At 38.5% G+C, this 22,778-nt stretch overlaps 1 protein-coding gene across 2 annotated transcripts in view; it reads left to right on the forward strand.

Annotated features, from left to right (window-relative positions):
* Nucleotides 1–10,812: 10,812 nt before the first annotated feature.
* STAG1 (STAG1 cohesin complex component) overlaps nt 10,813–22,778 on the forward strand; it is a 159,845-nt gene continuing 147,879 nt past the window's right edge. For both annotated transcript variants that reach the window (XM_075717154.1, XM_075717155.1), the window contains exons 1-2: nt 10,813–10,861; nt 17,732–17,834. In XM_075717154.1, coding sequence (XP_075573269.1) covers nt 10,833–10,861; nt 17,732–17,834 — 132 coding nt within the window. In that variant the 5' untranslated portion in view covers nt 10,813–10,832. The remainder of the gene's footprint in view (nt 10,862–17,731; nt 17,835–22,778) is intronic.

Consider the following 22,778-nt stretch of genomic DNA (forward strand, 5'->3'; position numbering starts at 1 on the left):
TGAAGGGTGTCTGGTTTGATATGGGGTTGGGTTTTTTCAGGAAACTGTTGGGGTTGGGAGGTAAGGTTTGATTCTGTAATTTATATTTCTATTTCATGACTTCATTGGCAAACTTTATTGTTTCTGGTCTACCTCTGCTACTTTTTTTGGCTCTCGTTCAGTTTTCACAAATGCTTTTTAGGAACTTAGCAGGTATTTGTTAATTTAGGTACTCTGGCTAATGGGTAGAGGAAGGATATGAAAATTATTTCCTCTCCATGGTACACCACTATATTCTGTCAATACTCCAGCAGAGTGTCAAGAATCAAGAGCCAAAAGATCTGTGCTACTATGAGCTCTTTTGAGAAATCCCTTTTATGCTAAGGCAAATGTGACTTTTTTTTTTTTTTTAATCATTTACAGGGTTATTTGGGCTAAAAATAGTTAACAATTGAAGGAAAAAAACAGCTTTCTTAAGATTCTTGTTGAAATTTATTCCTGCTTAAATGAAAAGCATCGGAGGAACCCCTGTCCACTTAATGATAGCACAAGTTAAAAATGGTTACTAAAAGCAAGGGTATTTAGACTGACTCACTGCAGAAAGATAGCATTATGCTACTTATAGTAATGCTTATTGGATATTTGCTAATCCCTTTATTAAATACAACCTCTCTTATAAGGAGCTCAAAACTCGAGGAACTTAATTTTAAAAAAATCCACATGCCCTCATGTACACAAAAAGATTGTATTTGAATGAAAAATGAACCTTAATAGAACAGATGCCAATTAGCTACATCAGGCTGAGGGTTAAGCTGAATCTCCAACTTGTTAATAGAGAGGCAGTAGTATAGGAATCCATAGGTTTTGTCATATGAACATTGCTGAAGTCCCTGGACTGGGAAAAACTTGTACTCTGGGATCTTTCAGTTCCTGGACTGATAGCATTGAAAGACTCTCTTGGCCTAAAGCTTTGTAAGGGTTATCTCTGGAGTAAGTATGAACCTATGAATCAGTCACACCTAGATAATGTCCAGAAATCTCTGCTGTTCAGGGGACTTGGATTGTGACATCTTTGTAAGGACAAGGATCCTGATAAGTCTGGCAACTAGGAAATTGATGGAACTGCTTCTCGGAAGCTTGGAGTCCAAGATACATGGTTTTCTGAATGAGCAGTGTTCAGTGGCAGGAATGCTTTAACATAGTCCTTCAACGCTACCGTCATCTTTTGAAGAACCGTTATGCCTTTGTGTTCTTTTGATGGTGGGGTAATAAAGGTGCCTATCAAGAAATTGGTAGTATATTACACTTTAGAGTGGTCCTACATTTACTTCTACTTGATGCCTGCAAGAGTATCTCTATATTAAACATTAAATATTCTTTCTGTTAGCAGCTGTGTGAACTTAGAGGAGTTATTATTTTAGTGACCTTATTTTCCTTGAGCCTTTGTGCACATCTCTATAAATATCATATGAGTACCAGAATTAGTCACTTCCCAGAGTTTTTAATTTATATGCGACTTCAAAATGCATGTTTTCTTTGATAATCTGGAGAAAGTGTTCTGCAGTTCCTCTTGGCTTTTCTCATCAGAGTCCCATATGAGGAAAAAAGAAAAGACAAAGAAACAAATACCCAAAGAACAAAAACCCGAATCATTCTGAGAGTTTATTTTCCTTTATTCTAGTGTTCTGCATGTCAGGCTTTGCTTCTGTTTGTGAAAATTGGTTTTATTGTTGGCAATTTTCCAGATGCAATGAATAATAGAACACCAGATGTCCACTGCTGAGAAAAATTACAGATGAGTAAACACTCTTCTGAGGTAGCATAAAAATCTATTAACACTGCTTCTGGTGTGCCTGTAGACTGTCTACGTTCTTGGCCTGTTGTGCTTTGTGCTATGGAGTGATGAAAAGCCAAAGCCTGTGTGACCATCTAAATGTGTTTGACTACACCAGGGATTCCTGCCTTCCTCTAGTTGTGGATGATTTTGCAGGAATAAGCAGTCATTCACTGAAGTGCTTGAGTGTGAATTTAATCACTGGATTTAATTTTAATTATTGTCACACATGGATTTGATTGAGGGTAAAGTCAGAGAAACATTAGAAGAAATGGGGGGTAAGAAGGGATATCAAGAGTTCATCTAGTTCTCACCCTTTCCCCTCTGGCAGGCACAGTTACAGTAACGCCATGTTTTCAGACCCAAAGCAGCCTGCGTTCCCAAAGCCTTGTCTGTTTTTTTCCCAGCTGTTTCAATCTCCTAGGAATAAGCCTTTTCCACAAACTTTGCTATGTTTGTTGCACCTGACAAGTGTGACCCATCTATTTGGGAAAAGAAAAAAATCTTCAGTGGTGGAGAATTCACGTTTTCTTGAGCAAACTATTAGAGTGCTTCACTAGTCATTGTCAAGCTTTTCTCAGTGTCTTACCTGAATTTTCCTTGCTGCAGTTTAAACCCGTTACTTGTCCTTTTCTCACTCTGAGAAAGAGTTTATTCTCCCTCTCCATTGCTTTTGCAGCAGTTTTTATGTATTGAAAAAGAAGTCATCCTCCTTCAGTCTTGTCTGTGTCCAGCTGTACTGTCCTGTTGCTTTCCTGTGCACAGGTATTTCTGAGCCTCCCGGAGCCCTGGCTTGGCCCACTAAAATGAACTGTGCAAAACCCTGAATAGTGAGATGAATCGGCTTATTAAGAAATCTGCTGAACAGGATGACCCTTTCTGGGGGGAAGCAATTCATGTCTCGATAACTTAGCTATCTTTTAAAACCTTATCCTAAGGTATGGTGAACACTTATGCTATCCATACTATCATTCAATCTTTTGCAAGTTTTCATTGATTGCTCAGTCTTTGGTTTGGGAGGATGACTCCACAGTTTCTATGATAGGCAAAATCTCTCTTGACTTTAAATTTGTCCCATGGGCTTTTTTGTGATGCTTAATGCTCTTGCATCATCTTAAAATGATGAGTGAGTTTTTCTCAAGACTCCTTCTGAGTCTTGGAAATATACGTGCAGAGAAGCAGAAGACTTCAAGGATCCATCTATTCATGCTCACAATTTAAGGATAGTAGAACCTAATTTTCTAGAGCCCTTTTTATATATGTATTTTATGTTCAAAGCAGGTAGGTAGAAGGCTGGTAGAGAGCTGATGTTATCCTAATGGACAGATGGCAAGGAGCAAGTTGTTAATTCAGACCTTAATCATCCCGATATTGGACTAGAATTAGAACTCAGTGCCTTAACTCCTAGTCTTGTGCAATCAGACCATAATTATTTGCCTTATGAGTGATGAAGTGCCTGTAGCCCCCAGTGATCTCAGTCACAGTTGTGAATGCTCAGTGCTGCAGAAAATTGGGTCAAGTGTCTCACTGGGTGTCCACAGAGTGAGGAGCAGTTATGTCTGATGAGTCTGTAAGAATAACAAAAGGAAAACAAGCTTGTTTTCATATGCTCAGTCCCTCAATTTTATTTTTATTAAAAAAAAAAAAAAAATTACAAATTGAAAAGGGTAAAATTTCTGTTCTAGAGCCAGCCATATCTACAGGCAATTGTTTGCCACAAAGCATTTGATTAATATCTTTAGTATTAGCCACCCTAGACATTATAAGAAAACAGTATATGATAATATAGTTAAACTATTGAAGTAAACACTGGAGATGGTCAAACAAAATTGTCTGAGTGATGTGTGACATCTGAATCAACTACACTATTATAAGCATAGTTAAAAGATTCTGTCAGCTTTCCTGTGTAATCTTAGTGTCAGTGCCTTGGCACAGACATGCACAGTACAGGAATTAGCTGCTACCTTCTAAAAATGGTAGCAGAAGATACAGAAAAACTGATTGGTTTTGGCAGCTCACACATTTTTAGAGACCAAAACCTAAATATAGAAACGTGATAGTATGACTTGATGCTTGGAGGTTTTTGTCATTTAAGAATTTTATTCCCAACTCTGCAAGAAGTGATTTGCGTAAGTTTTCAGTGTGAGTTCTTGCATTCATAATTGTAAAGAGCACAGAATAATACTGCACACTAGAAAGTGAGACTTCAGATTATTTTTCTGGCTGACTGAGCAGGACCTTTCTAGGCTGAGAGCATGTGGTGAGAGGAAGCAGCAACAGCTGTTTTGCCTGTAGAGTCAGTTCTACATGTTGATGTGACTGTAGAGTGCAACTGAGGAGACGGTGTTAAATGGACAGCTAGGGCTTGCCACGTGATACTTCTTGTTCCCACATGTATATGTAACACATCTGGAAATACCTTTAAAGAATAGGGGAAAAAAAAAAAAAGAAACTTTAGTCAATGATAATGGACATCTACTCAATGCTTTAATTTTGTGTACAGTCTTGCTTTGTTCTTGGCCTCACGTTTCTTTTGTATTATACACATTACCTCTGTGAGCTCATTTCCCTTTTTTCATTTTACGTATTACTTTCTTACTGACATTTTCTGAGGAAAACCCAATTGTCCATCCTCAGTTTGCTGTTCTGATAACTCCATCCTTCTGAAAGACCCCTAGCCAAGCCATATACCATGCTGTTCAAAATTGTCCCTTTACTGCAAAACAAAATATGAACATGTCTCTCTTGTACTGGGGAGCCCAGCACTGGATGCAGAGCTCCAAATAGGTCTCATCAGCTCTGGGTAGAGAGGAAGGGTCACCTCCCTCGATGTGCTGGCAGTGCTCTGCCTAAAGCAGCTCAGGAGGTGCTGTTGGCCTTTGCAGCAAGGGTGCATTGCTGGCTCGTGTTCACGTTGTTGTCCACCAGGATCCTTGGTTCTCTTTCGGAAAAGCTGCTTTCCAGACAGTTGGTCCCAAACCTGTGCATGGGGTTGTTCCTCCCCAGGTGCAGGACTGTGCAGTTCTCTTTATTGAACTTCATGCGATACCTGTTTGTCCATTGCTCTAGCCTGTCCAGGTCCCTCTGAATGGCAGCACAAGCATCAACCAACTTCCCCAGTTTTTTCCTTTTGTTGTTGACATGCTTTTGCAGGTTGGGAACTGCAGGTCCTGCTGGGTATTAAACGAAATAACAGCAACAGCAGAGATACACATTTGGGAGAGGGGTGTGGAGTAATAATGATATGTCCAGTGTGCTTTTGAAGGATGTAGGAAATGAAGCATTGCCATGCTGCGCTAGCCTAGTTGTTCCTATTAATACCTCCTTCTATCACAGACTGGATTAAGAATATTGCAGACCACATATTGGCAGAGTTTGCTATGTACTTGAAGTATTGAAGGAACTCACTAGTGCTTAGTGTTAACTTTTCTATCACTTGGACTTTCAATCTTGGTTTAAATATTTACTAAAATGTGATAACGTGAAATGTAAATTTTGTGTGGAACTTCAATGAAATTATCTTAAAGATAGGCTAAATAAGTATTATGTTTTGTTTGGTCTTAAATGATGCTATGTATTTTCAAAATCAGAGCTGGAAGAGGTGGTTTAATTTGGCTTTCAGTTTAAGTGGCTGCAGGGTCAACATGAATTAATTTGTCTCAGGTTCCAAACCTGTAGCAGAAATAAAGCTTATGCTTACAGAAATACATAATCTAAAGCAAACAAAAACTCTTGAGTGATGAAGAACACATCACAGCATTTGGTAAATTTGTTACAGGGTTAGTTCCTGATGACTGTTTTTTCTAGTTCTGCAGGCTTTAGAATTTACACTCTCAATTTCTGAATACTATTTTCACTTTGCAGATGGGATAGCTGAGCAGGAATTAAATTTAAGTGGTGTGCCCAAAGCCATACATGGGGTTGGATAAAGCAGTAAAAGGCTAGAATTTATCTGCCTGGCTGAGAGATCTTCTTTTCTCTCTCACTTTGTTGATCAAAGCTTTTGGAGCTCTGTCTTAGTGTGCAATGTGCTGCCTTCCAACAGAATTGTTGTTTGCTGCTGCTTTTCCTAGCTGTCAAATGCTGTTGTTGGGCAAGAATATTGAGGGGACAAATCTTGTCTCTAAACTGAATACGCAAAACTTGAGTTTTACATGTCTTGTTTTGTGGTGCCATGCAATGGCATGGCATGGCACACAGTCGTGTGTTATAGCTTCTTGTCTGCACAAGCAATACGTTTGAAGTCCTCAAACTTCCTTTGGGCCTTAATGGGATGGAGAAATGTACTGCTTTATCAATTTTCAACTTGCAGGAAAAGACATAACAGGCAGTACTGAGGGAGAAAGCAAAGTAATTTTAAATGGAAAATGAAGATATGGCAAATAGGCATTACTGATTTAGTAGTAGAAGGTATTGTTCCATTAGTGAGAGCTATTGTTTGAATATATTTTGCACTTGGATGGGAAAAGGTCACTTGGTCAACAAGAAAAGGATTTTGAATGGGAGTCTGTCAAATAGCAGTTATCTTTTATTTTGGATGTCTTCTAGGCAATGGAATTAATAATGATGTAACTCTTACTGCTAAATTTAGTAGTTGGTTTTTTGTTTGGGTTTTTTGTTTGTTTGTTTTTTAAGTTTTGGTTTCAGCTTTCTAACATGTAGGTACCTAGTTTATAATCAAGGTAGTTGAACTTTTTGTGGTTGTTGCTACCAGATAGCTGCTTGGAACAACTCTGTCAGGTTTCAGGGTTCATGTCATTCTTTTTCATTTGTTTGTTTGGTTTTTGGCTAAAATGCGTAGATTACTATAGTACCAGAGAGGCAAATAAAAAATCTAAAGACTGCAAAAAATAAAGGTAGCTATATGTTAGTGGAAACTACAGAAAATATTAATGGAATGCATGTATCAGATTTATTGTTGTAGAATTGTAGAGCCTTTCTTAAAGGTAAGCTCGTGAGATAGTTATTGAAGAAAAATTATCATAAAACTGACAACTTACTAGAAAAGGCTTTTATTTTTTAAGAGCTTTATATAATGGTCATTATGTCTACCCTGGTTATTGTGCATGGTTAAAAAAAAAAAAAAAGAAAAAAGAAACATTTACTTGTTTTCCCATTGTATGTTTCAACTGAATGGTCTCTTCTACTGCCTGCTTTATGTTCTTCTATAGGTCATTTTTAACTATGCCAGCATAATTGATGTAATTTTAAAATATAGATGTGCAGGTTTAAAAAGTTGCAAACATGCTAAGGTCTAAAATTGTGATTGAATGAAAACACCAGATTTTTTTTGAACTCCTAAAATAGAAGCGGTTGACCACAAATTAAAGGACTTGTTCAGCTATATTGTGCTTATTATAGTTTAAATAACCCAAAATGCAAAAGTATGAAGTGTTCCTCCCCCTGCTCTTCTCTTCCCCAGGAGAAAGGTGACAAAATGGGAATCTGTTTCAAGCTTTCAGGATTTTTTTATCAATGCTTTAATTCTCAGGCTGAATAGGACAGAAAGGAGGAGAGTTTGATTTTCTCATTTGTAAGAACATCATCTTTAAGAAACAGGTGTTTCCTTTATTAAAACCAGAAAAAAAGTGAAGGTTCGCATTTGTGTAGTCTATAAGGATCAATGATTTTTCCACAGTTGTCAAACTTAATTGTGTGACTAAATTGAGAACTCGTTCCAAGCACATAAAGCTTTTCATTAGTCGCTATAGTGACTTATTTTATTTCCAAACCAAGCCTAAGCAACATGGGTGATAATTTAAGACTGAATTTTGGGAGCAAGTGGTGGTGTTTCTTTGAGTGTAGAGGAATGTTACTGTTGAGGGAAGTTGCGATGCGGTTATCCCAAGACCGTTAAGGGTTTCCCAACTTCAGCTGAGTGTCTGGGTTGAGGAAGAAAGAATCATAAAGAGTTAGCATCCAGAGCATAGTAGCCAGCAGGACTGTATTGGATGCATGTGAGTGATACAGATGACTTGGATTGTGTAACAGGGAGGTGTTATTCCATGCGATGTAAGACTCCGTTTCTGGTCAGTCCCACAAAATGAGCAGGATTGTGCGCTTTCTTTTTGGGCTTCTGCCTCCTGAGCTGTTCATTTTCCAGCTCATCAGCATTGACAGTTCTTGTATTTTAGCACTCTGGCTTAACCCTGGTTAAGTGCCTTTATAACAGAAGATAGTAGAAGGGCAACTTTGTCGTCTTCTAGATGGTCCAGTCTGGACCTAACCACATACAGATGGGTTTTTTCCAGCACTGCTTTGCAGTTTGCTCTTTAGCACAGGGACTTTGAGGAAAATAACACTGGACCTTGCAGTTCCCTGTGTGTCAGGTTGTCTGCCATTACCACTGTGTCAAGGCTGTGTGTCCAGCTTCCTTGGTTCTTCAGTTGCTTCTGAATGAAACAGCTCCCCTCTTCTCCTTCTGGCTCTTTATACCCTTCATTCCATGCTTTTTTTAGGCCAGGACTTTTCTTTTTGAATAAGTTATCTCTGAGCAACTATACTTTTCCTTATGTGTGAAAGCACTTCCCTAGAGCAGTTGTATACTGCTGGTTACTATATCCAAGCATGCACAGCACAACAGTTGCGAAGGGTGATAATGGTTAAAAAATTAAAAAAAAAAAAAAACCAAAACAAAACACCCCACGTAACAGTTTTGCAGGATGCCTTAAACATCTATGGAAAATATCTCAGATGAAACGCACATCAATTTCCTTGAACTTCTTTTGAAAGCTCTTTTGAAAAGTAAGATTGATGCCCAGTATCCTGCCAGAATTAAATGTCTGAAGATCCAAGATGGATAGGTTTCCTTTGAGGTCTAGTTAGCATACACAAGAGTGTGCGTGTGAGTGCATGTGTGCTTACCAAAAAAATATACTTTTTGAATAAAGGAAAGGTATTACAAAAATGTGTACATCTAATTGTCATGGCAGGAGGAAAAAATATTTGCAGAAGCTTAATCAAAACCTTTCTTCTTCTATTTTAGGATTTCATTAAATATTATTCCTATGTTATACCTAAGGTATAACATATTAGTGTTTATAGCTAAGGTATAAAATACTGGTATTTTGTGACCATCAGAGTGTATGTTGTTCCAATTGTAGTTAACCTGACCATTTCAGAGATCTGAACATTCCCTTTTTAATTTGTATAGGAAATCAACTTAAAACTTAATTCAGTCTGATGCTGTATTTGTTTATAGTACAGCCTGAAATGGTTGCTTGATGTTGTTGAATGGGCATGTCATTCCCTTCTTAAGAGTAATCACAGCCTTTAAAATACAGTGTCTCTAATGAAGAAACACTGTTATGGAACCAAGTTATGGAAATAGCACAAATCATGTATCTTGTAACATTTTTGTTCTTGAAGAACTCAGACTACTTGTATCTTATAGTGAAACTGGAGAGCTTTTACACCAACCTGGTGTACTGGCTGTGGAAAAAGACCCCCTTTTAAACTGTTAATGCTAGAGTGGTAACTTTCATTTCAAACAAACTTCTCTTTTGTGAACATTTGCTTTGCAACAAGGTGGCTTTTTAATGATGCAGTAGAAAAAGTGGCCAATGAGATGGTAGTATATAGGAAAAATTTAAATTTGGTGATGAGATACTATAAGTAAAACTGTTGGTAGCATGAAGTAGTAAGTACTGGAAGAACTACTATGCATCTGTGAGTCTAATTGGAACTGTAATAACCAGAGGCAAAAAGTCTGCTCATGCTGTACAGTTATGGTTTCGGTAAATACATACTGATGTACATATAGTAGGATGGAAAATAATGCCTTGTGTGTTGTACTCTTTTGCTTACACTGATGCAGTTTTATTTAGATACTGTGGTGCTAGTCAGGTTACCTCTTTCTGCCTTGATTTTTCTGCTGTCTTGTACAAAGCTACTGGAGCACAAAAAAACCTGCCCATTGAGAAGAAATAAGATATTTAAATAAAAAAGATTTAAGATATCCCATGTTTACAAAACATGCAGTTAAGTCCTTGGTATTCATTACTATTCCGCAACTGCAGTGCTCTGTGCACCTGTTTATAGTACCCCAAGATCTGTAAAAGGGGAGAATAAAACAAATCATTTTAGTTTTTCCAGAACTTCCATTTTCTGGAAGAATGGGATGGTAGTTCTATGTTTTATTATATCAAAGATTAGTGCATCTGTCATGTTGTGCCATTATTTAATGGTAAAGTCATGTCTGCTGTCGTTAGTCAACTCCTTGATTAGTCTTTTGGATAGAGAGATTTTACTAGTGGGTGTAGTGGTACCACAGATGCAGTCTAGTTTATTGTTTAAACTTACAAATTTGGTTTCATCAGGTTAAAATATTTTCTATTGCAGTTCGAGAGTTGCACTGCTTCTGACTACTCTTCTGTAAAATTCAGTCACATAAAACTGAGCCAGTTTGTCTAATTTGAATAGGTGTAGTTCCATTAAAGGGAAAGTTATCAGGAATATTATCTTTTATCATTTTTGTTGTGCCTAAATCAAAGCTTGTATGATTTTTATGTGCGGATCTTTTGCTTTGAAACTAGATTTGACCAGAAAATAGATTCCTTAAATCTGGATCATCACATTCTCTGATTGCTTATGCTTATATATTTATCTTTTTAATTTAAATTTTCTCAGATAGTTCTGCTTGTGTTTTTACATTAGATTTACTGTAAACAAATATGGGAGGTAATGTGAAATAGTTTGTGTAATTTAAAAAAAAAAAAAAGTTGCCTAAACAGAATTGTAAAAACTGAATGCAAGAATGTGATTAAGTTGTCCTGGGGACATCTATTCTAAGTTTCATGTGGTTTAATAGTGATGAAACTTCAAAATTGACCATTTTTGTTCACAGTGGGTTTTTTATTCAATATATGACTATTTTGGAATCACAACTAACAATTTTTTTTCTCTTTTTTGCAGACTGGACTTTGACATTCTTTTCATGAAAGAGGTTTCCAAGTAGTTGTTTTATAATAACTTTGAGAAGAAGTTCTATGTAGCTCTTACTTTCAAGAGTGCTGCAAAAATGATTACTTCAGATTTGCCAGTACTACAGTGAGTATATGTTTCTCTATATATTTGAAATCTTCAGTGTTAAAAAGGTAGAAGTAAACAGAGGTGTTTGTGAGGATAAAGCACAAGCTTGAGAAGTGCAGATTAGTGTGACTGTTCCAGGCCTCCTGTGTCCTGTGCTGAAAAACTGTGTAAAAAATGAGACACTTAAATCTAAAAGATATTTCTTTATATGTATGGAGCTTTAACTTTGCAGTGAAAAGCAAAACAAGATCTTTTCTACTTTTATGCTTCTGAGTGTTGTGAGATTTCAGAAATGTGAATGGGTTTTAGTCATAATTGATCATATTTGTGTATTCCAGTTGTGTACTCTTTCTTACAACAAGCTGTATTGTGCAAAAAGCCTTTGGCCTCTGCAATTGGAAGAGAGCAAGTGGCATTAGCATATTTTGATCTCATAGGGAAATATGAGTGGCTTGTACAAATGGGAACATCACTGTACCTGGATAAAGTGAACTATTGGGAAGAATAGAGTGGAACTCTATGAGAAGAGCTAGAGAGTAAATCAAGTAGAATTAAGAAAGGAATTTTAGAAACAGGAACAAAGTGGAGCTTTATTTGATGTGTTGGGTTGACCTTGGCTGGCTGCCAGGCACCCACCCAGCTGTTCTCTCACTCCTGTCCTCAACAGGACAGGGGGAGAAAATAAGATGAAAAAGCTCGTGGGGCATGATAAAGACAGGGAAATCACTTACCAGTTACCCTTAGGGGCAAACCAGACTCGACTTGGGGAAAATTAATTTATTGCCACTTGAATAAGATTTGGCTGATGGTGAGAAGCAAAGACAAAAACTAAAACGTGTTCCCTCTCCCCCCTGCCCTTTTCCCTGGTTCAACTTCACCCCTTCATTCCCGACTCCTCTACTCACACCCACAGTGTGGGGTCCTCTGTGGATACCTGCTCCAGTGTGGGCTCCCCAGGGGCCGTGGGGGAGTCTGTGCTGGGACACTGTCAGAACCTTCTCCCTCCTCTTGCTGCTTGCAGGGCAGGTCCCTCGCCTTTCACGGCATTTGGCCCTTTCTTCAGTGGCTCTCACAGGGGCACCACCAGCTGCTCTGCCTGGCCCAGCTGTGCCCTGCCCTGGGGCTATTGGAACCAGCCAGAACTGTCTGTGTCCGGCATGGGGCAGCCCTGGCCTCTCCTCACAGAGCCCACCCTGCAGTTGCCCCGCTGCCACCACCTTGCCATGTAGAACAGATACATTCGGTAATTACCTAATGTTAAGTTTTTTGTTGGGAATGAACATATGAAAATAGGAATTATCGCAGGTTGTAAAAGAGCCTCAGTTTATCAAGGTTGAGTGGTCTTCCAAAACTAAGATTTCAAGTGCCTTTATTTAAGAAATTGAATGCTTGGACAATTTTAAATGTATTGGTCTGACCTGAATAACAACATGCTCTGCCTTGCAATTTTTTCTTATATTTTTAAAACCTCTTTCAAAAAAAGTTAATTTCTGCTGTGGGTCAGCACATGGCTAAAGATGGGGATGACCCTGATGGGTAGCACTGAGAGGGGAGCATCAACCCTGGGGAGCTTCTGGTTAGCTTTGAGGGTAGTTGTGGAAAAACTTTTTCTTGGTTCATATTTTCCTGGATGTGCCACATTCAAGAATTGAGAGTGTGCTTGTGAAACGTACCAAGGACAAAAAGCTGGGAGATTCTGTCACGGCAACGGTAGGAAAGGGATATTCCAGTTCCCAGTTGAAGAAGCTAAATGGCCTTAAGTTAATGAAATATCATAGAGTTTAAGGTTAAAAAGTGCATATTAATAGAGTTGGTAACTCTGCATACCAGCTGAAAAACCTGAGGAAGATTAAAGATGTTGGCATATTCTTTAATCAGAAGACAATTGTGAGCCACCAGTATTACGCAACATTAAAAAATGAAAGGAAACGTGGATGTTGTTTTTTCTGGTAGATCTGGAAATCATTTAATGCCACTATGCAAAGTGTTGGTGAGATGTCATCATCAGTAATATATATGGTTTTGGTTGCTCGTAAACAAGATGAGATCTTTCTTTTTACAAAAGAATCAGCATGATTTGCATATAAAGGTTTTGAGACTCTCCTGAAGGCTCAGAATGTTAAGTCTAGTGTGGAAAAGAAAGTGATAACCGCTAATTCAGTAGGTCCCCAACTAGACTTTCATCAGCAAGGAGTCTGGCTAAGGGTGAGAAAACCTGAAGCAATCTTTGGTTTAGGGGTATTAGCTTCACACATGTAGTTTTCGGAAGCTACAATTTGGTTCCACACAGAGAAAAGTCAAGGTTTTCTTTGTAGCTCTTAAATAAACAGCTTTGAAGGATTATTAAAATCTACTACTCCTATGCCTTATTTCTACTTTTTTGTAACGTTTTCTAATCTTTTCGGCTACCCCCTTTAAACAAGGGGTCCTAAAGTCAATTTGATATATTAATATACTTTGCTTAGGACCATATCAAATATTCCCTCCCAAATTCTTCTCTGTTGGGGGGAACATGAAAGGAGAAATCTTTAATCTTTCTGGAATCATGAAAGTGGCTTCAGAATGCAGTGAATACAGGATTTCACTTATTGGTGTTTCAGATGTAGGGGAAAAAAAACCTCTGGTGTATTTGACCTGGGTGACTGACTACTATGAGTCTTCTCTCAATGGGATGACTCATATTTGCTGTGAGGCATGTTCCTCTTCGATTTTGAAGATCAACCATGAGAGCTGATTCATCCATGATTCATGAGTCTGTGCATTTAGCCATTTTTCTTCATGAATGCTTTTTTTTCACAAGGCTGAGTCTGGTGGTAGCAATTACTGAATTTATCTCTGGCAGAACCTTGAGCCACCTCAGCAACACCAATAAAAGCTTATAGAAGCGGTGTTGTTTACAAAAAATGATACATGAACATAGGTTTTTGGTGTGGTGTGTTTTTAAGGGGGAGGGTAGCATAAGCTCTATAGCGGCTTTATGTGATAGTAGAAGGAAGGTAAATTTGTTTTGATTTATTTTGCAGAGATGTGAAATTTATGGAAATATGTTCTTCAGAAGTGTGACATGGTAAAGGGCTAGCCCAGTAATCTGTTAATTCTTCATTACCATATGGTTAGTTTCAATGGCTAGTTATTATAACTTTGGAATAATATCCAGAGTTTTTATGAGGGATCCTGGAGTTACTGCCAGTTTTCTAGGATGCTTTAGCCACCACAGAAACCAGAAAGAAAAGCAGAGTAAGTTCGAGCCCCTAAAAGGGGATATCGCTTGTCTGCTTTACTCTGCCCTCCCCAATCTTGTAGGTGTCCCACACTCTGCCAAATTCTCTTATGTCTCTCTCATGTCAAAGTTGTCTTAGGGAGGAAAGGTTTAGCCTGAGGCACTGCCACCTCTCCTCTTCTTAGATGAGGCCGGTCTCCTCAGATTATTTTCCCTCCCAACAGCTTCAGGAAAGATAAATTGTGACTAAGCCTAAGTTTACCCCTCAGGTGACTAGTCACACACACATAAAATAGGGATAGGATAATTCTGGTCTATTAAGATGTTGTTGACTGCCATCAGATAAATTACTTCCTAGCAGTTCTGCAAGATGTGTAGGGAATGAGGGAGATGGATGCTGTCCAGATGCTCTTCTCAATGAGTGTTAAAAACCTGACAGAACTGCAGGCAGTTGAGAGGTGCTTTATTCCTCCTCTGAGTTCAGAAATAAGAAAAGGGGCATGTATGTGTACCCAGAGCAACTCTAAGGCCTTGACAGAAGCAAGGAGCACTACCTCCCAAACTGAAGGGACTAATGGGTGCAGTGGAAGGGCTTTTTTGTGCAGGAGTTGCATGAGTCAGATAGAATTCCTGCTGCTTGAAAAGATGTTTATTTTAATGTTAGATCAGCCAATGACTGTAGGTTGTCCTTGATCCTGTCTCCACACTCCAAATAATGTGAGTATTGAAAGGAACTTACTTTCTGGTATTTTCCCCTTATTCCTTACATACTTATATTCTTTGCCAGAAGAAATCTCCTCTCTGCCTTACATATTGTTAGGGTGAGATTCATCTTGTTCAGTTTTGAACATTTATATTTGAGCTGCTTGTCTAGATCACCTTACCAGCAATGGAAAGAAAAGAAAATTTTTAAAACATAAACTGTCTGACCAATTTTTGACACTGACCTTAGCGTGAGGTGTGTTGCACCGTAAGGTTTTCTGTTTTCAGCATTGTATATGTCTAAAATTTAGAGCAGATGAATCTCACCCTTAGTACTGATTTGCTGATCCTTTCCTAAACGGCTTCCAGCAAACCAGAGAAGTTTTACCAGAAAAATGTTAAAGCAGCATGGTTATCAGGTTTAAGATAAGTCTGTTTAAGACAAAGAAGAGACGGTAGTTAATAATTAAAATGTTTGTTCTATATGCAGTGTTCCGAAGTGATTGAAATTTCCAGAACTAAATACACAAAAATCTCAGTAGGTTTTGCTTAGACCCAGAGAGAGGCTGTAGCAAAGTCAAGTTCTCTGTGGACTAGATGCATGCAAAATACTAGTACAGTTTAGTTTATTTATATAGCTCCAGTGTTTCAACGGAATTGTTTGAGCCATTTGCTTAGGAGCACTGCTGGATCTGGTTTTAACAGAGAAAACTCTTTATCCCGATGATATTAGAGGTGTGGTTTTGTAAGCTAGCAAAGCTACAGCGTTTCCCCAGGAGTAGTGGGGGTATTGCTTAGACCACACCATGCCTAAAATTTTTCCAGTAAGGACCTGTGTAAACCAGAGAGAAGCTTATTTTTTCTACAGAGGGCAAGAGAGAATGGCTTTAATTTCTCTACAGCAATAGAAAGCAGCAGATATTTTTATGAGGTTCCTTCTGTATTCAAAAGTTATTTTAAAAAAAAAAATCTTGTCATTGTGAGGCAATACTCATTTTTGTCAAATTGAGTTGCAGTGTGGTGGCTGGTCTTTGAGTAAAGGCTGGATACATCCAACCACATAGACATTGTTTTCAGCTGTATTCACTTCATTGCTTTTCACCAGTGTGGCCCTATTTTACCAAATAATTTTGAACTATGTGTGGGGTTTCTTTTATTTGGTTTTAGGCTTTTTACAGGTGGGTTGTTTTTTTTTTTTAATTCATAGCTTGATATTGAGCTTTTCAAATTTTTTATTTTATGAAGCAGAAAAGCTACTTCTCTTTAATTTTATCACAACAAAGCTGCATTTTCAGTATTTTGTAGAGATACTGTTTTACAAGCATATAATTTGGGAAGTCAAATGTACTCAAATACTGTTTTTTAATCTAGGGTGTCTGGTTTTCTGGGGTGTGTAGAGTATTTAGAGATAATCCATTGAAGTTACCTTCAGAAAAGGAGACTCATATATGTTCTGCATTCTAGCTTTTGTAAAGGATTCTGTGGACCCCTTGGTGTTTTTGTGCTTGCAGATTGGAAAAGGTTGGAAAATAATGTCTTAATATTAGAAAATCATCATAGTTCTGCAGAATTATTTGGGTTAGAGCAGCCCCAGAATATTATAGTAATTTCAGTAAAGAGAAGTATCAGAACATTCTTGATTCTGATACAATGATGTTTGTATCTTTCTACGTTACTAAATAGCTTTTAGTGATACAGCAAATTTGTGAAGTATTCCTGATTTATAAAACAAAATAATAAAAAAAAAAAACCCAGACAATGTAGAAGATCTATGTAGATGTTGGCTTGCTGAAGCTTCTCAGTGTCTGTAAACCAGGTCACTAATGCCGCCTTTTATGTTTGAGGCTGTATAAAATAATGGAATAGGTCTGATTTTCACCTTCACCTTACACAAGTTTTACAGAAATGTGACTCCTTTCACTGCAAGGAAATTATATTGGATTTAAAGAAATCTCTGATTAGAGCTAGGCTTGGCCCATCTTTGAGAAATCTAGGACATTATTACAGTTACTCTTTCATTTACAGAGATTTCATGCACTGGTGGTCTTGCAAATAAAAATAAAGCACATCAGTAACAGGTATGTTTTTTCTTGTGGGCTCTTCCTGGGCAAAATCTAATGCCTCAGAAGATCAATTACAAGCTGAGTTTCTTCAAGCAGACAGGTCTGTTTTGAAAGCAGAGAAGTACCTGTACACCTGGCTGGGGGTGGGGGGCGGGGTGGGGGTGTGTTGGAAATTGGGGTAATGGGGTTTTTTTTCCCTACTTAGTATGGTCTTAAGTCTAAACCAGGAATGATTGAAAAATGATACTGTGGGCTTCTCTGCTAGTAGTTGTTGAGCAGTGTCAAGGTTTTTTTCATTGTACAAGTGAAAACATTTTTCTAACTGCCAGAATCATAAATGTCTTTAGGTCAAAGTGAGTTTTCTGGTTCGTGCCTCAAGGTCAGTGTTAATCCTCTCTTTATTAACAGCTGCACAATACCATTGTCTTCCAGTGTGACTAAAACCACGATGTAACCCGAGTGGGAACTTGTGTAACTGTTCTAATGATGTGATAGCTGGATTGGACTCCAGTTTACTTTCTCATGGCCTTGAAAGCAGCTCAGAAGTAGTTACTAAGAGTAAAAGAACGTTGATACTAGTGAATACATTGTGGGATGGGTATGTTGAGAATGTGCTGTTTAATATAGCCAGTTTTTGAAGTGTAACGTGGTTTCAAAAGAAGCTGTTAATTTAAATTAACTTCCAGTCTATAAAATGACATTCCAGCCCATAAAAAGGTAAGGCTTTTTGCCAGGGCTAACAATGCTTAGTTCCTTAGTTTGCAGAGTAAATGTGGCAAGCCTTTTAATGCTGACTTTTTTTTTTTTTTTGCCTGTCTTAGGACTAAATATTTAATCAGTCAGTAATAGATTACTTGTTGATTTCAAATCATTTTAATTTATCTAGTGTTTTTCCCCCCCTAGGGATTCTACAAATGAAACTACTGCACATTCAGATGCTGGCAGTGAGCTTGAAGAAGCAGAAGTCAAAGGAAAAAGAAAAAGGGGCCGTCCTGGCAGGCCTCCAGTATGTGTAATTTAGTTTTGTTTTGTTATGCATCTATTTAAAATTGACTGCAAACTGTTTTTCATCTAATCATCTTGTGGTCACATAAATAGGCTTTTAATGACCCCTCCGTCAAACTTGATGAAGACTTGTAGTATGAAATATTTATCAGATTGATATACAAACAATGTTTAGAGTGTTTAAAAAGGGACGTAAAAATGAGCTCATAATAGCTATTACTTTTTCTTTTGCTAGCTACTTACATGAACATTACAATGTTGTTGTTATTGTCATATTACAACATTCTTCCAGACATGAGAATAATCTCAGTAAGCACGACCACTTTCTGTTTTGAAAGTTGTAATGGATTTTAAGTGACAAATGACATTTCAGCCATCCTTTTAGTAGCTCGTAATCTCTTAATGCAAATGGAATAGTTGCAGCATAGTATTAACTAAATGCCTTGGAAGATCTATTAACACATCTTAAAAATTCATGTAATTGACATACACTGTGTCCTATGTATAGATGGGGAGCTTCAACCTATTCTCTAGCATAGTGCAGCAGATGATATTGCTATCTTCTGTATAAGATTTCTGTTCTTCAGTCGTCTTTGTCCATTGCTGGCCCATGAATGGGAACATACAGAAACAGTTCTCTATTACTCATAGTATTTAAGGAGGCTCTCTCTTTTATTTTCATTTATTTTATAAAATAGCCTATTTATTGGAAAATACACAAAAAGTTCTGTGTGTCATGTACTTCATTTTAGTTCTTCGAGGTCATCAGATCTAGTTCTCTTGATTATATCACTTACAGTACACACTGTGGAATAAGATTTTCGGTGGGAACTTCTGTGTGTTTGTTATTAACGGTTTTGATTCTCCTTTTAGTGTTTGTCTATGAGTACACCCCCAGTATGCTATATACATAGCACTAGTAAATTGAGACTATTTTTTAACCCTAAGACTTTCTATCCTGAGTCTAACTCCTTAAGCAATGTGCTAGTGAGGTTGTAAGAATGGACAGAACCATATGTTCCTCTCAAGCATGCTGGCCAAGCTGGAGCAAACTCCTCCTTAGTATTGGTTTTCGACTTGTATCACAGTTTCTGGACCTGCTTTGGGAGCCAACATTTTAAATCCTGGGCTTTTCTGGGCACATTGTCTTCCTTTTTGAAAGCTTTTGCACAGTTTTTCCTCTGATGGCATACATTATTCATGCGATGGACAGATTTGCTCACAAACATGGAGCTTCTTTACAGGAGTCTTTAAAGAAGCATATAAAGAGAACAGGTCATCTGTTTATATAGCTTGTAGGCAAGGGGCAGAATCAGAAATTATCTCAAGAATATCTCATTAGTAAATCTGCGAGTTTTTGCAGATCTAATAAAAAAACCCAGAGGATGGTGCAAACCTGATTGCTAACGCAGAAGGTTGTCAGAGTGTAGGAATTTAAGTTAAAGCAACACTAGTGGTATTTTGTACCTACCACACATTCGCTGGAAAGGAGACGTGGATGTTACAAAAGGTGTTTCTCATCCCTCTGAGCTTATTAGTAGCTCCTGTGGGAATATTCACTGAAGCACTCTACTGGTCCTGCTATCAAGTTTCTACAGGAGCAATTGCTCATTATGCTTAGAACAACTCCACGCTCATTAAGTGTACATGATTGTAAGGTGATGAACATACAGAAGAAGTGGCCATTGCTTTAAACATAAAATGACGGGCTGTGAGCTGACCATTGCTGCTAAGGAGCAAGACCTTAGGGTTATCAGAGGTGATTCCATGAAAGCATCATCTTAATGCTCAGTAGGTGTCAAAAAAACCAAATACTGTCTTAAAACTTTGAGGAAGAAAATAGAGAATAAAACAAATACTGTGTCCTTTATAAAACTGTAGTTTGCCAAAATTTGGAGTACTTTGCACAACTCTAGTTTCTCTTCCTGTCTTGACCTCCACCCCAAAATCTCAAGAAAAGGGTATATTAGGACTGGAAGAGATTCAGAGAAGAGAAACACTGATGGCCAGTCATGGAATCAGGCTGGGAGGGACCTCAGGATGTCTCATTGCAACCTCCTGCTCAGAGCAGGGTCAGCTTTGGGATCAGACCACATTGCTTGGGGCTTTTCCAGTCTGGACTTGAAAACCACCAAGGCTGGAGACTGCATAGCCTCTCTCAGCAACCTTTTTGATTTTTATTTCGTGAAAAATTTCTACCTTGTAGGCCGTCAGAACCTCTCTTTCTTCAGTTCATGACTACTGTCAGTTGTCCTCTCACTATATGCCATTGCAAAAAGCCTCACAGGGGAGTGTTCCTGGCCCCTGACCATGTTGGTAGCCCTTTGCTGAACTTGTGCTAGTTTTTTAATACCTTTCTTGCATTGAGAGGGCCAAAACTGGACACGGTATTCCAGATATGGGCTAAGAAGCACAGAGTAAAAGGGTATAATCACTTTCCTTGGTGTACTGCTATATTCCTGTTTGTACAGCCCAGGGTTCTGATGACCTTTGCTCAGGCACTGTCTCATGTCCAGTTTGCTGTCTTCCAAGACCCCAAGGTCCTTTTCCACAGAGCTGTTCCCTGACTAGCTGGTCTCAAGCCTGTGTTGGTGCAGGGATTTATTCCTCCGCCAGGGGCAGGTCTTTGCATTGTCCATGTTGAATTTTGAGTGTACTGTTAGCCCTGACCTCCAGACTATCAATACCAGTCTTGCCCTTGATGTCATTAAGCGGCCTCCCTGCCAATTTGGTGTCATCTGCATACTTGACAGGAGCACACTCTCTCACCCCGTCCGGCTATCTGATAAAGGTGCGAAACTGGACATGTTCCAGTTAGACTTCTGTTGTACTCCCTCATTGCCAGCCTCCAGGTAGAGGATGATCCATTAACCACTATGCTCTGAGCCCAACAGTTCAACTGCTTGTCCACCCATCTAGTTGTCTACTCAAGATCACAACTTCCCAATTTGGATACAAGAATATTGTGGGACACTGTTGAAAACCTTGCTAAGGTGAAAGATAAATAGCATCTCTTGCTCTCCCGTCATCTGCAAATTCAATCATTTTGCTAGTTTTTTGGGTGACTTGACAAAATGTATGTGTTTGGATACACAATCAAATCCTGCCTTCATAATTGATACTGCAGCAACAGAAAGGAATAAATAAGGTTCTTCTAAAAAAAAAAATGACCAAAAAGGGAAAAGCCACTTAATGTCTAATATCCTTGAGGAGAAATGCAAACACCTTGGAAAGTCTAATCTAGGCAATTAATTTATAATATTATTTGATATTAAAACTCATGGACTTAGTAACTGAGGTATTGACTTTGCAAACGTATTATTTCACTTCCCCTCCTCCTCCACATTGCTCACCTATCCATGTTGCTAACCCATCCACTTTCCTCAGGTGAATTACCTGTTTCTTACAGGAGGTGCAGCTCTGACGTTCCCCCCCTACTCTTCCATCTGCTAATGTGATTTTTATTTCCTCCACAGGTACCACCTACATTTACTCTCAGATGTGAAACAGAACAAAATATTTAGTTAAATTCAGAGCTGTTTTTCTCAACTGATACTTAGCTTTGATGTTTTTCATTTCTGTTATAGACCTAAAGAAGGGCTTTTCTGCCCAAAGGCTCTTCTGGTTTTGTGGGGTTTTTTCCCTAACTAAAATATTGTGGTCTAATAAGATTTGATCTCTTCCTGCAAATGCTGATTTGCTTATGTCCTTAGGCCATCACAGCTACAGCGACACATCTACCATAAACATTGACCTCTTTTGGAAAGAGAGTTTACTCTTCTGTGTTGTTTTGTCTAGCTGCGTGGTTCTATTACAGAGCTGCACCCAATGTACTCCATCAAATATATGTATGTATTTATTTTAAATAGGTTTCTGCTGTAGTGTTATAGGATGGACTTGACCTTTTATCAGAAAGACAGATGACTACTACTAGAGGATTTTCCAGACTTTTTTTCCAAAGACAGACATACTCTTTGCAGATTTGAGACTTTTGTAAGGAGATGGTCCTTTGATAATTTGCCATTTGTAGCAAATACCTCTTCAGTTCATAGAGAATCTTAATGTTTTGGGGAACCTTTCCTTCCTGAAAATGCTGCTTTCCAGGTTGCCCCTCCACTTCTATAAGAGACTATTCTAATGAGTACTTGACTGAGTAGCCTAGACAGTCAATTTGCAAAGAGATTATGTGCTTTGGTCCTTCAGAATAACTCTCAGGATCTAACCTGGTTGTCCTGAATTTACCAACCCTTGCTGTGAATTTAGCAGGGGTTGCACCATGTTCTGTTCTCGCATTGACAATGGCTGGGGCTCGCCTCCCCCATGTCTGCTTCTAAACACTGAGTCTTGTAGACCAGATGCCTGTGGAATGACTGGCCAAGAGGTGAATCTGTCCAGTCAGTGGGATATTTTGGCACATGTGTTTATGCGATACTGTATGTGAGTATACCATCTGGATATCTATTTAGTGACTTGTGTGGGGTGCATTTAAGGAGTGACCTGTAACAGTCCTCTGGTTGAAGTTGCTGAGTAACATTGGCCAAAAATGCCTCTTCTATCTGCTGCATTATTGAAATACATGGGTATGGATGCACTCTCCTGTTCTAGGTAGGGGATTTGAAAACCCCAGGGCTTATGATGTAATGCAGCTTTCACATTAGTGAGCTCGGGCTCAGATCGGTTATTTATCTATCCTTTTTTGTCTCCTCTCTTGGATCAATGCTCTCTGTTCAATGTTGTTGGCATGCTTTATTTTAACCTACCTGGCCTTACCTTCGCAGGAGCTCAGAATAGCTTGGCTTAAACCTCAGCTGTTAGAGGTTGAGGGAGTGAGAGAGATCTCTGGCCGTATTTCAGTTTTGAAGTAGGAGTAGACAGATTAGCCTCTGGCTCGGAGGAGAAGAAGAAACGTCAGTCTTTCTGTTCCAGAGGTGGCAATTCTGAGATC

This window comes from Pelecanus crispus, chromosome 9 (genome assembly GCF_030463565.1).
Source record: "Pelecanus crispus isolate bPelCri1 chromosome 9, bPelCri1.pri, whole genome shotgun sequence".
Classification (NCBI taxonomy): Eukaryota; Metazoa; Chordata; class Aves; order Pelecaniformes; family Pelecanidae; genus Pelecanus; species Pelecanus crispus.